Here is a 14,282-nt window from a genome sequence, read left to right on the forward strand (position 1 = left end):
AGGGCTCTGTGGGTGGGTTTGGTCAGCGTGCAGATGGGGGGTGCTGGGTGCAGGCGGGGGCCGTGGGGGTGGCAGGAGCGATGGGGGAGGTAGTAGGTTACTCTGGGACTCTCTGAGGCCAGTGATGGTGGACAATGTTCAGGAAGCAGACCCGTCTGCGGGGTATGGAGTCCAGAGCCCCATGATGGAGCCCAGGCCCCGAGGCGCCCACTCGGTGAGGGGAGTGGGCTCCAGGCATTGGTCTCTGGGGGTTTCTTCCTCTCGTGAACCCAAGGCTGATGGTGACTCCCTGAAATGCTTGCATTTGAGAAGGCAAAGGCAGGGTGGGTTCTGGTGCATCCTGGCTGGCCCAGGAGGGGTAGAGGAATCTGGGAATCTGTTTCCAAAGCTGAGTCACCAGCATGTCCTAGCCGAGTGGCAAGAGTGGCTTTTTGCCCGAGCAATGTTTGGGAAGGCTGCTCTGTACATAGTCGTCCCCATTATGCTGGGTACCAGATATTTGCATATGTAACTATACAGATTGGGATGTCAGAAGGGAAATAGATCACCGCTTCCCACTGGGCTTTCAAAAACTGAGTCACTAACATTAAAGTTTCTGTCTCCTTGGTTAACCACAGGCCGGTCAACTCCCCCATCCACTGGGAGCAAAGGAAAATGCTACACTTCAGCCGGGTGAATCTGTACCAAGTTCCGGCCACATGTGCTATCTGGGTGTGAGGAGCCGCTTTTATTAACTCAAAGGTACGTGGTGGATAAATGGTCTTATTCTTAAGCTAAAACGTTAGTCTTTTAGGAAAACTGAACCACAGTGGCTTTTTCAGCACCTTTCAAATTTCCCAAGATTTTTGTGTACTAGCAAAAGAAAGTATAGTCCCCCTCCCCTCCCCTTGGGGTGAAGATGTTTCATTGCCATTATTGGGAGGCTGCTTAGGGGTGGGGTGTGCAGGTGGAGTGCTCACCTGGCCCCCATAAAACGAGGGCAGGCTGCTCCCTGGGCAGGGGCTTGGTGGGCAGGGGGCCAAATGGTCACCCTGGGAGCAGCTGGCATCAATCCATATGGTTCCCAGGGTCCAGATGCCAGCAATCCCATGAGGATCACCTCCTTCCTGTTCTAGCCACTATACTTTTGGTAGAGGAAAGAACTTATGACTCCTTGATATTTAATATTATCAGACACTGTACAGTTCGGTTGCATCAAGAAAGATGAAGAACCCGGAGCCATGGTTCCAGGCTCCTGACATTTGTGGTGGGTCAACTTTGGGGCAGCAGCCTCCAGCTAAGTATTCTCAAAAGATATGAGGAGAGCTGAAATACCCACCCCGACTCCTCTGGAGAGGCAGCAACTCTCCTCCCCAGAGAAGACTTTGGGGCAGTGACAGCCCCTCTTCATCGGGGCTTATACCACAGCCACACTGACACTTCTGCCCTGAAACTTCTGGCTTTTCTACTGAGCAGAAAATGCTGGTTTCCTTCATTACAGAGACCCAGGGGAACAGACTGCACAGCCTCTCTGAGGGAAGTCTCTTATTCCTAATCTTTTCATATTCATTCGTCTCCCGCCCCGAAATCCCTCCATGCCATGTGTAAATAAGTACTACCCGACATGTATGCTCACTGCATTGCTAACTCCACAGAGACAACATAAATATCCCAGGTGCAGAGAACAGGGCTATATTAATATTACAAAATATATTAGCTTCTCTTCCCCTGTCTCTACTGAGGTCATGAACAAAACAAAAATCAAAGCAAGCCACACCCCACTCACAGGGAAACAAAATGCTCTTTGGACCAAGAAAAAGTAAAAACTGGCTCAGAATAATCATATTACTAAAACCTCTGTACAGAACTGAGATGGAACCGTGAATAGGAGGCACCTGATGAGAAAACACAAAACATTCCACATGAATTGAACACTCAGACCCACGAGGCAGGACATTGTTTCTGGAACACAACGGAGATTTTCAGGCATAGCTTGAGGCTGTTACGGTCCCCTGTGGCTTCTGTACTATTCTGGTCTTTCAGATGTCACATCCTGCCTAGTGGCCCTGAGCGGAGAAGAAAGCAGGTCCTGCCTGGGGCCAGGAAGCATAGCACGATCCACCCAGATCCTTGTCTTCAGGGGGGCCAGTCCGTTCTTCCCAGACTGTGTGTGCGAGGTGGGTGGTTGAGGGGAGTCCACTAGGGGAACATTTTGAGCCAAGGTGGTGCTGGCAGGGCCACTCAGCCGGAGGGTGCCTCTCTCAGGACAGGGCTGACGGGCTCATTTGGGCTCACCTGCCAGGAGAAGGGGCTTCCCAGAGAGGTGATGTGGGCTCTCCAGGGACCCTGTGTCTTGGTGGTGAGGACAGAAGGGCAACAAGCGAGCGAGACTGTGTGTGTGGATGTGTGCGGTGCAGAGGGGCGGAGCTCCTGCCAGAGCTCTCTAACAGTTGGGGACCTCAGGACAACCAAGGGAAGCTGCGGATGCCCCAGGAATTGTCAAGCTCTTGCAAGGCGATGGTGTCCTTGCCCAAGGCAGTTCCCTTTCGATCCTTGAGTGAGAGAGCTCATCTTAGAAAACAGCTGTGTTGAAAGTAAAACTGGCTATAGAAGAGGCATGAAGTTGGCTCAGAATTCCGGATGGAAATAATGTATGGCACCCCAACAACATGGTGGGCAGGGCACAACCTTAACGATGGGGCTGGCCCCTCCTTGCTACCAGATTCCTAGGAATTGACATGAGGAGGGCAGAGAGGAGCGATCAGATTTTAGGCACTGCTGAATCACCTTCTTCCCCGCCCTAGGAGCTCCTGCCAAGAGGCCTGCACCTCCTGGGAGGAAGGATTTCCCTCTGGGCAGTGACAGTCCTCCTCAGGACCCCCGAGGCCCTGCTGGAGTGTCCTGGGTGGAAACAGGGTGGAGATTGGCTGCTCTCCACCCTCGAGGGAGTGCAGACAAAACTTCCCTGGTATTGGAAAAAGAAACAAAAGACGCAAAACTGGAAAGAGACAGAGAGCAAAGAGGTCTTTGCAGATTCTTTTCTTCCTGTTTAAAACCAAGTGCTGGGCACGAGAGGGAAATGTCTCAGTGGGCACACAGATGCAGCACAAGAAACACAACCACGAGTGAGGAGAGTCCTCCATGCATGCCGCCGGGAGGGGGAGCCTCAGATGTAGACAGGCTGCTCCTGGGCCGTCAGCAGTCTGTACATGGCAGCCGGCATGGTCTTCATGTGAATCTGAGGGCAGAAACACGGGAGTGAGGACCGAGGCTCGGGGGCTGGGGAGCACTGCCCCAGGGTTGGAGTGATGAGGTTGTTGGGGGGATAGTATCAGACACACTGACCCCTCACAACTACCAGGGACCTGGGCCAGGTGGCCTCCAGGAAGAACGTAATCTGTGGTCCCTCTAAAAGTTAGGGGTGACACAAAGGGAACAGTGATGACCAGGTCAGATCCATTTTCCTAACCAAGTGCACTTGCTCGCATCAGGCCCTTTCACAAAAAGGAGAAAACCCTGGAAACAGGAGGAGACTGGCTGGAGCTCTGCGTGTTCCTGCCCTCCCATCCCTGCTTCTCTGGCAGGGGTAGCCACAGTAAACCAGCCCTGAAGCAGCTCTTGGGACCTGAGGTGAGTCTGTGCCAGGGAAGTGCCTCTGGAGGCCTGACCTGTCGATAGACGTGAATCTAATCTAATGTGCCGGGGACATTTAACCGGGAAACATGGAAAGAACTTGGGCAGCCACAGGGGGAAGCCCCAGGAGTCTGAGTAATCACTCTTGAAGGGAGGGCTAAAGGGAATGGGCCTTATTTCATGGCATTGCCCTCAGACAGCCACTTATTAGTGGATTTAAAATCTGGTCTGGGATGGACGGCTCCTATTATTGAGGGGTATTTAGGGTAGGAAGAGGACTTCTCAGGACACTTCTGGAAAGCCTCTCCAGGGCCAGGGTGAGCACAAGGTGAGAGGCACCCCCACACCAGACCCCTCTCCTACCTCCCCCACAGCGTTGGAGAGGATGTGCACGATCTTCTCGTGGGGGGTGGCGACCACGCTCTGCCCGTTGATTTCTATGATCCGATGCCCCACACGGACGCCCCCTCGCTCAGCTATCCCTCCTCGCATGAGGCTGCAGATCTAGTGAGGCCAAAGGTCGAGTTAATCACATGAGCAGCACCTTGTATCAGGGAACTGAGTGAGGACAGAAGCCTCTTTTCTGGACCTCCCCACCCTCCCTCCACACCCTCATCTCTGGGAAGCTGCCATGATGATTAGGTTTGGGGCATTTACATCTGTTTCTTCTTACAAGATATAGGATTCTGCAGGCCCATGCGGCCACCTTACTGGCGCACTTTGCAGGGAGCGCAGCACATGGCTGAATGGCACAGCATGGGATGACACTGTGCCTTCCATCCCAGCTGGGACTTGATACATGCTGCTATAGGTGCCTGACAGTTGCCAACATTTTCACCCTGTCAGCCAGTGTAAGGCAGGTAAGTAGTATTTTCCAAATCGCCACTGGATGCAGATGTTGAGCTGCATAATGCTGGCAGTCTGACATCAGGGTCACAGATACATGAGCCAAGGCAGAGATGGGCACCCCAAATGTGGCCAGCTAGAGGGGAAGGGAAGACGAGACGGTGATGCCCAGTGACAGGCTTCCTGTGAGTGTGGGGCCTCCTCTGGGGGTAAAATGTTCCTGAGGTGCTTCCTACACTAGATAAAACTGGGGGCCCCCATGGTCCTGCACCTGTTATACAACAACCCTTTGTTAATAAACAACTTTTAATATTCAAATGTGAATATTAAAACAAAAAGTATAAACAGATAAAAACTTGACTTTAGACCAAAACTATAAAGAGTAACTCTGGGTCTTCTGGGAGGAAATGAGGCAGTAGAGTGGGAGGGACAGATGAGGTGGGCTAAGATATTTCAACTTTGGCATGCCAAGTACTTCTGAACCTTACACCATACTTGGAATATCATTTTAATGACCAATAACTCTCAATTGAAAGTTAAGGGGGGAGTAGGGTTCTTTGATATGGAAAGATGAATGCAGAGAGGCAGGACATATCACCCCAAATCTTGGAAAATCAAGAAAATTCAGACAGAATAGATTTTCCACCAAAGCCCAGAATTCCTGTGAATCCAGAAGAAGGCAAACCAGTACAAAAAGGAAACCTGCAGCCTCTCCCCATCAAGGTACGTGCTTGGGATGGAACAAAAGCCAGCCACGTTGTCCTTTCTGGTGAGAAGTGAGTTTGAATAGGGCTGCTGGGTGAGGAAGGCAGAAGGGGGGCCTCCCCTCCAGCTGGCCACACTTGGGGTGTCCACCTCTCCTTGGCTTATGTATCTGTGATCTGCAGATCACACTGTTCTTACTAAGAATGAAGAAAAAGTTCTAGAAATTAGGGCTGACTGTCATATCACGTTGTGAATGTACTTAATGCTACAAATTGTCCACTTAACAAAATGGTTTAAATGATACATTTACTGTTGAGCAGCATTATTTCAAGGCTAAACATCCAAGTGATAAAAATGTTCTTTATCTCTAAAGTGCTAATTCAGTTTAAAAAGGCAAGGCCAGTGGACTAGAGGACTAGGGCTGCCTTGATGGTGGGTGAGGTAAGATACACCTGAAGAGATGTGAGCTTATTCCTTTGAATCCTGGATGTAGTGCTGTAAACCAGTGTTTCCTCAATTAAAAAAATAAAGGCAAAGCTCACTCATTCCTGCACAACAGCCAGGGCTAGTTTCTCAATCTGGGCTGGCACCATAACTGATCACAGGGGAGGTGTGAAGACCTCGAGCCCAGCCCCAGGTGCCATACTCCAGTCTTGGGGAGCTGCAGCAGGATTGTAGGGGCCCTCCTGTGCAGGGTAAAGAACAGCAAGCCTGGGCCAGAGGGGATTGGAAGAGGGGAATGGATACCTTTGGTTGGTACAGCCCCATCGCCTCCAGTTGGCAGCTGGAAGCCTCCAGGCAGGTCCCACAGAGATGCTGGGCCCTGACACCATGGCTCAGGGGAGGGCACAGGATTCTCTGCCTATGGAGGAAGGTGAGCCTGCCTTGGCCCAGTCATCCCTTCCTTGCTAGATTCTCAGGGAACTGACTGGCTTAGAAAAAGTAAAAAACAACAAACATGGCTACATTTTTATATTTCAGACTTTGAAAAGGGGGCGTGGAGTTGGACTTACGATTCCATTCTGGACACTGAAACCGAGCTGGTAGCGAAGGTCTGGTCTCCTGATCAACACTGTAGTGACTGGAGGACACCTCACGATGTTCAACTTTACCCGGGACTGGTTCTTCAAGCCCTGAAGTGTGAATAAAGCACAGGGGAGAGGGCAACACTGAGGCAGACAGAACCTGTAAGGGCGGCGGAGCCAAGGCAAAGGAAGCCCCACTGGCCGACAGTGCCCCGGCCAGGGCAGCCTTAGAAAATCGTCACAAAGGTACTTTCTCTCACTAGGATGGTAGGAAACTTTTGCTCCTAAGGTCCTACCACTGACTTGAGCTTCCACCTAAGGAACAAAAGTACTGCAGCCTAAAACAAGCCCCATCCCCCAGGTCTCCCTCAGACTGCCTGCCTCACCAGCTCCTGCTTGCGGCTTCTGGCTGCTCCAGACCAAACAGCCTCAAGCAGGTGCTGCCCACCCCGTTTCATGTCATGGCACCCAGAGAAAGATCCTGTATCTATACCACAAACTAGTTTTTGGCTGGGGGTCCTGCTGCCCTGGCTCTGCTCTGAGAGGCAAGGCTGGGGTAGGGTCTAGCACCCCCGGGGAATGAGGCCAGCTGATTGGGAAGCTGCTGAAGGTCAACCAGACCTTCACAGGGTCAGAAGTGAAGCTGTTGCTAAGAGATGGTGCTGTGGGTGGTAGGCAACCTCTCTTCCCAGACAGAGAAGTTACCAGAGGAGGGGCAGTGTGAAAGAAAGGTGGGCTCTGGTCTAATTATCTTCCAGAGCCTGCACCCGATCAAGTCACAGATGAGCCCAGTGTGTGTACTCAAGGCACAAAGTGGAAATGGAGGCCTGAGAAAATGTCAACTCCATTTCCGCCTGAAAGGTAATTCTTATTCTATAAACAGAAATCTGCAAATTTCATGGTCCCCTCTACCAACCATCACCCAGTAGCCAGTATAGAAAATACTTTCTCACTGTGTGAGGTCTGGACTTGTGTTCACATTTTTAGATGGGGACACAGAAATGGACATGACACCTGCCTTCTTGAAGGGGCAGTGAGGTCGAGACTGGGACCATGGGTCCCCTGCTCAGGTCTCTGCCTTCCTCAAGAGTACCTGGCCAAGCACAGGTAACATTGGTGTAAATGACTTCAGCCCCAGAGAATTTGTGTCAATAGTATGACTTGCTGCTCTGAGTACAGTAGCTGCCCACATGGCTTTTGTTTCTAAGTAACAAAGATAATGCTCTATGCTCCAAGTATTTTGGGAAAGGTTTTTTCAGTGCCTCTGGTCAGCTGGCTGTTATGCTTGGCCAACAGGTATAGACCAATGGTTCTCAGCTGCTTCAGCTGGACACTTGTTAGAAATGCAGCAGCTGGGGTCCACCCTAGATCTACCCAATCAGAAACTCCAGGGTGGGACCTGATAATCTGTGTTAAGAAGTCTCATTGATTGTGCTACATAATCAATTGTGAGAACACGGGTGTAGATCAGCACTACAGAATCGTGAACTCACCTGCATGCAGGTGACTTAATTTCTCCAAATCAGGTCCAAACACATCAAGTGTCATCCCTGTAGCCAGTTTGTTCCTGACGGTAGAGGCTGGGTGTGTTGGGGTAGGGTGATGGCCCGATCAGCCACCTCTATGTCTGTATTATGTGCACCCGAGATCACCACCCATCAAAACCCATCTCGATGATGAAACCGATCAAACCATCTATCACTGCACATGGACTCCTTCTAGGCAGAAAGTCACAGCATGGCCTCCTTGACAAAATGGCAGCTATAATTGTGCCCATTTCCTAGACAGGAAACTGAGTCTCAGCCCCGTTTACCCACAGCCAGATTCAGTCCCAGGTCTGTCTGTATTCAGACTCACAGCATTTTTTCCTACACCATGTTCCCTCAGACAGACAACAGGAGAGCGTCTGTCATTCCCCAGGAAGACCTGGGCAATTTGACAAGGGCAAATTCCTGCCCCCACATCCTTCAGCCAGACCTCGCATGGCGCTGTGTTTTTTACACCTGGTGAGTTTTTCGGGGCCCCTGACCGCTATTGTCCCCACTTCCTTGGGTGGAGTCCAGTTTGTGCTCTCAATGTGCAGATACTGATGGGGCTCAATTTCCCACCGTCAGCTCCTTGGCTGGATTCCTCAGTGTTCTCATTTGCTGTTTCCTGCAGGATTTGAGCCTCCCAATGGTGGGGACACCCAGGCAGCGTTACCAGCGTATCTCGTGGTTTCTGGAATATTCTGGGACATTCTTCTGGTTCAAGAAATGTTTTCAAAGTGGAGCAATGAAATGAGCCAAGGGCCATTCTCTCCGGATAAAAAGAAGTCTGAGGAAGATACAGACCTTCCCCAAAACAGCAGGTCCATCGTCCACTGACAGGGGTACGCTCTGGCTTTTTCTCCTAATGGCAGGACTCACAGGGTTTGGTGGAAAGGACACTTGTGTCAGAAGACCCTAGACACAAGTTGTTTCTGCCATTACAGGTTGTGGGGTCTTAGACACTCTGCCCCACCCTCCTTCTACCGCCATCTTATCACCAAACAAATGGTGACCCTCACAAAAGTCTCCTCCACTCCCAATCTCTGATTTCCCTTTGCACGCTTTTCTGCCCACTTTCTAAATGTGTTTGTCAACAACAATACATCTCAACCATCATTCTTAGAAACGCCTATTTCTAAAATTATAATGCAGACTTCTTTGCAGGAGGGTTGCTCAGACATCATTCATGCATCTCTCCTGTCAGTATCTCCCTTTTCTTATTCACTTAATAATTACCGGTCACTTGCTGTGTGCCAAGAAATGTGTTAGGTCCTGGCTTGGCCTCCAGTACTCGGTAGAGGGCAGTGAGGCCACAGGCAGGGCAGTCAGAGAATTGTGGGTCCTTTCCTTCCCTCTGTCTGCAGTCATAAGAGCAGGAGATGGTGGGAAATGAGTGAAGAATGAGGAGAATAAGGAGAAACCACCCTTCAGACAAAGCCACCTGCGGTAAACATTTATACCTATTAACCACTGGGATTGTTTAGGTGTGTTTGTGAGAAAAACCTTATAGAGCAGACTGAAAAGAAGGCGACTGTTTTCTCAATGTCACCTAAAGAGTTCACATTGCTCTGGCAGGTTTTTCCCTTTTGTGTGAATTTGAGATGCCGGATTCTTCCCTCAGTGAAAGAATTTCTAGATTGGGGAAATATGCTGCCAGATGAGGCTTAGAGGGGTGGCAATTTGAAATAACCAGACCTGCATCTGCTCAGCTATTCCCAATCAATGCCTTAAGTTGGTTGCATTAAGTTGGATTTCTGTGCTGCCATTTTATTGGAGGTGCCAATTAAATAAATGGTCATTCCATCCCCATGACAACGGTGGAATGGTGCAGTAAATTAAAAAATACAGTGGGAGGGGAAGGGTAGGGTAGAGGGGAGGGGACCAGAGAGAAGCCAGAATGGTCTCTATAGCAACAGGAAAGCTAAACCATGGTTGGAAGGAGGGGGAAGCTGTGATCTAGTTAAAAAAATAAAAAACCAGGAGGGCAGGACCAGGGAGGCAATGGCACAAACAGACAGATGGCTAACATGTTTTGCCTACCCATAATTACCCTTTAGGAATTATGACAGGAACAATGAGAGCTGGGCAGGAGGAGAGCAGTGAAAATAATTCAATATCGATAACTCTATTCTAGAACTAATCTATTTCCTCTAGAGGGAGAAAATGTCAACATACGTTAAAGTGGTAGGACGCAGAATACACTACTTCAGATTCTTGTTCCTCAAAATGGGACTCCAAGGCTGGCAATATCATCATCTGGAGTTTGTTGAAAACTCAGAATCCCACCCTAGACCTGCTGAATCAGAACCTGCATCTTATCCTGGGTAAGTCAAATCAAAGTTTGCAAAACATCGATTTGTCAGGATGAGAGTGGCTTGTTAAATGCATTGCAAAGAGCACTGACACAACAGGGAAATGAGCAATAGTCTCAGGAAGCCTTGAAGAAGCCTAGAATATTCCTCAGCAGCAGCCAGGGAGGTGGGGGGTGGGTTGTGTGAGTCTCTGCTCAGGTGCAGGCTAAAGGGATTGTGTAATGCAGAGAATTTAGAAACATTAATACCCACTGGTGCCTTCATTTGGCACTGGCCTGTCTAGCTGAAATTGTGCTAAAATTCTCCCAGCCATGACCTGGCCCACCTCATATTTCCATTCCACAAAGCAGCTCATCTGTGGCATTGAGGAAGTGCAGCTAATTGGGGCCTGCCCCCAAAAGCACTTCTTTGCTGAGTGCAGCCACAAAGCCCTTGCTTTTCTTTCTCTCTATCAGTTATCTCTCTCATCACCATACGGCCTTTTAATTTTCTGATTCCAGAGGTTCCATTAATAGACAGCAAAAGTCCATCACTCTTGCAAACAAACCTTCTCCCCTTAAGAAATTGCTCAGATTAGACCCAGCAAGCTTTGTTCCCACCTTGTGTGACCCATGGGCAGATGAGTCCCCAAAAGGTTATCAGGGAAGTCAGCCTCTGTGCTCTCATCTGCCTCCTCTGTGCAGAGGCAAAGAAGGCGGGGAGGGGGCTACATGGCAGGTGCATACATAATGGGCACTGATAGGCAGCCTCGGGGCTCCCGGGGCTCCCGGGTCACAGTCCCACCTCGCCAGTTTATCTCTTCTCACTCCTCCTCCTCAAACTTTCTAGACCCAAATCACCCAGGATCCTTCCCTCACGACCTTCCCTTCAACCCCTTTCCCAGTTTCTCTCTCACATCTGAACTCTTCCACTCCTTGGCAGCCTGCTCTGGGCTGTCCTGTGTACTGTGGATGTTTAGCAGCACCCCTGGCCTCTACCTCCTGGGTGCCAGCGGCTTCTCCTTCTCCCTAGCTGGGGCAAACCACACTGGCTCCAGGCACTGCCCAATGTCCCCTTGTGCCGGGGGAGGCAAGATCCTCCCGTTGAGAACCACTGCCCCGGGGTCTGGCCTCAGGGATCTAGCATCAGACCTGACTGTTCACCCTGCGGTAACCAAATCAGGGTGGCCTAGTGACCTTGAATGATTATATCATCTTTCTGTGCCTCAGTTTCCTGCATTGTACAAAGGGCATGACTAAAGTACTTACCCCACACAAGGCTGCTGTGAGGGTTGTCAGTAAGCACTCACATGTCACCCAATCACTGCCAGCTATCAGCCCTTTCATTTACTTCTTGCCAAGACCAAGTTTATTGAAGTGCAGATTGTATGTAATGTCCCATTTCCATGGCTTGTCTGTGGTTCTCACACATTTACAGGTATTGAAACACTAACTGGCTGGTGAGAAAGGGCGGCATGAATTTTGGCATGTATAGGGAGAAGCCAAAGCCACTGTTCTTTTCCCCACCCTTGGCCTCCTCCGTTGTCCCCTAACAAATCAGCTTTCCCAGGCCAGGCTCAGAACTGCCTGTCCTGCCTCACAGCCATTCAAGTAGAAGCTTCCAAAGACCACTTTCCTTTTTGCTATCCATCAACATCTTAGTCCTCTTTCAAGGCTCACCTTAACAATAGGGGCAAATTCTAGATGCTCATAGCATTTCACCTGTATGTTGCTGTTAGGGCCCAGGGACTACTTTCACTTATAAATTATCCTTCACATGGATACTGTCATTCTGGCTTCCTGTGCAGTTCAGCTCAGCCTAACAAAGACCCACTTAAATATGGCTGAATGAATATGCATGTTCACAATAGATTCTTTAATCCTATCTGTAATGCAAATTAAACAAGAGGTAGAATTACTTTAAGTGTAAGGTGTAACCAAAAAAAAAAAAAAATGAGGTCAAAAAAGATTTTCTTTCTGGATGGGATAATCTTATGAGGAATTAGAATCATTCATTTAATTGTAAATGAGACACCCATCTCTGTGTCCTATGCACACACCTTGACCTTCCAGTTCTCATCCCTTTAGTCAAGGATGTTAGTTTTTGTAATCTTCTTTTCCTAGAATAACTATTACATGCATTTGTTCTCAATTTTTCTCCTTCTGCTCTTCTTTGGCTACACGCATGCATTCACACATACACGGAGCTATGTTCTGACTAACAGTCTTTCAGGAAACCTGGAGGGACCAAAGGAAGCCATAGGATCCTAGTCTTCCTGTGATGACAGCAGAGCTTTGGACAGAGCTAGCAAGGCCCACCGACACTGTAATGGAGAAGAATAGTCTGTTCCTACAGGCCATGCAATCTGCATATTCCACTGTGCTCAAGACATTGCACATGGATGCTTCATTTCTAAGAATAGAATCAAATTTCTTCCCCTCAAATATTCACATTTAATTTCCCTTAAATTAGCTCCCTTAGCCTTCTACGACAGCATCAGTTTAGGTTGAGCAAGTAATTATGTTCAGATGTGAGAAGGATTACACAGCCTACACCAGAGTTTCCTCTTCCTTATGGCGCTGACACGTGTGGATCACATTGCACAGGCTCTGGGAGAAGATAAACTCTGGGTCACAGCTGTAAAGGAAAAGTGCTCTCAAATTTGAAGCATTTCCAGGATTTAGAACCAAGACAGCAAATCATCTCATCCAGCTGACAAGTGACTGGAGTACTGAGGTGAGGAAAGTTCTGCTGAGACAAACTGGGCATAGTGGGAGGGAATGCTGCAATAGATTAGTAATGCCTGGGACTGGTACAACATGGAGTGGTGTCACATGAGTGAAATATACCATCCCTGACCTAAAAATTATTTCAGGGAGGGATATATAAATAGTAATTTGATGAAAAATAACCTGATTGCAAGCTCATCCCTTTTGTATTGTTACCTCCTCAGAACCTGACACTTACAATATGTTCATAAACATCAGATAACTTCATGAAGTTATCCATCATGTCAATTCAGATTTACAAAAGAAGTTGATTTTTCCCATCCCAGGTACCTTAATAATGCTCTGGCAGGTGGACAGAGGCAGACCCACTAGGCTGGTGCCATTGATGGACATGATCTGGTCCCCGATATTCAGCTTCCCCGATTTCTCTGCAGGCCCTCCATGCATCATGTTGGCTATGATTACAGTTGGCAAGATGGAGCCCCAGCCAGACTCCACAATCACCACACCAAGGATTTCTCCCTTCTGCTTCTCTATGAAGACCTGAAAGGAGAAACATTTAGAAAGCCTGAATCTCCAACTATCCATGGTCGCAATACCCATTCCTGTCTTGATAAGACATATTGCTGATGACACCAGCCCCGATGAACCCTGTCTTCTTACTCCAAAGCATTTGGAGTTTGTAACACAGGCCCATACTCTTGTGATTGTTTCACATAAGCCACCTTGCCTAGGTACTACAACCACAAGGGGCCCAGGGATTTTATCTTTTCCATGGTCCCCCGGTTGTATGTAGGAGGGGAGGGGGTTTGTTGGTGAGGGTTTTGGTGGCATGTTATGGATTCCAAGACTTGCTTCTGGATTCGGTGCATAGTCTCATACCATTATGCTTCACAAATTCTCTCTAACATTACATTCTTGAGTTGAATGTAAATATACATTACAGAAACATTTCTGTGCAAGAAGAAAGTTGAAGTGAAAGAAAAAAAAAGCTAAACTTATAATAAATGGTTGGAAGGACATGTTCTAAATATGTATAATTTTTTGTGGCCTTTGCTGGCAGGGCAGAGAAGGTGGGAGTTAGTTGTGGAGACCTGCAGTCTGATTATGTTTGCAGAGACACCATAAAAGGGTAAGACTCTTCTTGGAAACTTTTGACAGGGTGTATTCATTTCATGTTCATAAATACACATGTGCTCAAGCATAGTGCAGTGGCAGCTGCTGGGACCTGCCCACTCCACCAGCATGTGTCACCTTCTCCCCGCTACTGAAGCTCACAGCTGGTCCCTTCCTTGGAAAACTGTCCTTAGCTAAATGGGAGACACCACATTATGGGTTGAATTGTGTCCCTTTCCCCACCCTCCCCCCAAATGTCTGGGGGGAACTCCAACTCATGTTGGAGTCCAAACCCCTTTTACCTCTTAGTTGAATAGATGGTTTTTACAGAGGCAATCAAAATGAGGTCACTAGGGTGAGCCCTAACCCACTATGCCTGGTGTATTTAAGTGAGGGGAACGTGAACCCAGGGACATGCACAGTGGGGGG

At 48.7% G+C, this 14,282-nt stretch overlaps 1 protein-coding gene across 1 annotated transcript in view; it reads right to left on the minus strand.

The window, feature by feature from the left end:
- Positions 1-2,817: 2,817 nt before the first annotated feature.
- Positions 2,818-14,282, minus strand: part of APBA1 (amyloid beta precursor protein binding family A member 1) — a gene marked incomplete at its 5' end in the record, with an annotated part of 61,116 nt that continues 49,651 nt past the window's right edge. The window contains 4 exons of the mRNA XM_084238145.1: positions 2,818-3,217; positions 3,976-4,116; positions 6,177-6,296; positions 13,068-13,280. Coding sequence (XP_084094271.1) covers positions 3,146-3,217; positions 3,976-4,116; positions 6,177-6,296; positions 13,068-13,280 — 546 coding nt within the window. The 3' untranslated portion in view covers positions 2,818-3,145. The remainder of the gene's footprint in view (positions 3,218-3,975; positions 4,117-6,176; positions 6,297-13,067; positions 13,281-14,282) is intronic.

This window comes from Talpa europaea (genome assembly GCF_964194135.1).
Source record: "Talpa europaea genome assembly, chromosome: 7".
Lineage (NCBI taxonomy): Eukaryota > Metazoa > Chordata > Mammalia > Eulipotyphla > Talpidae > Talpa > Talpa europaea.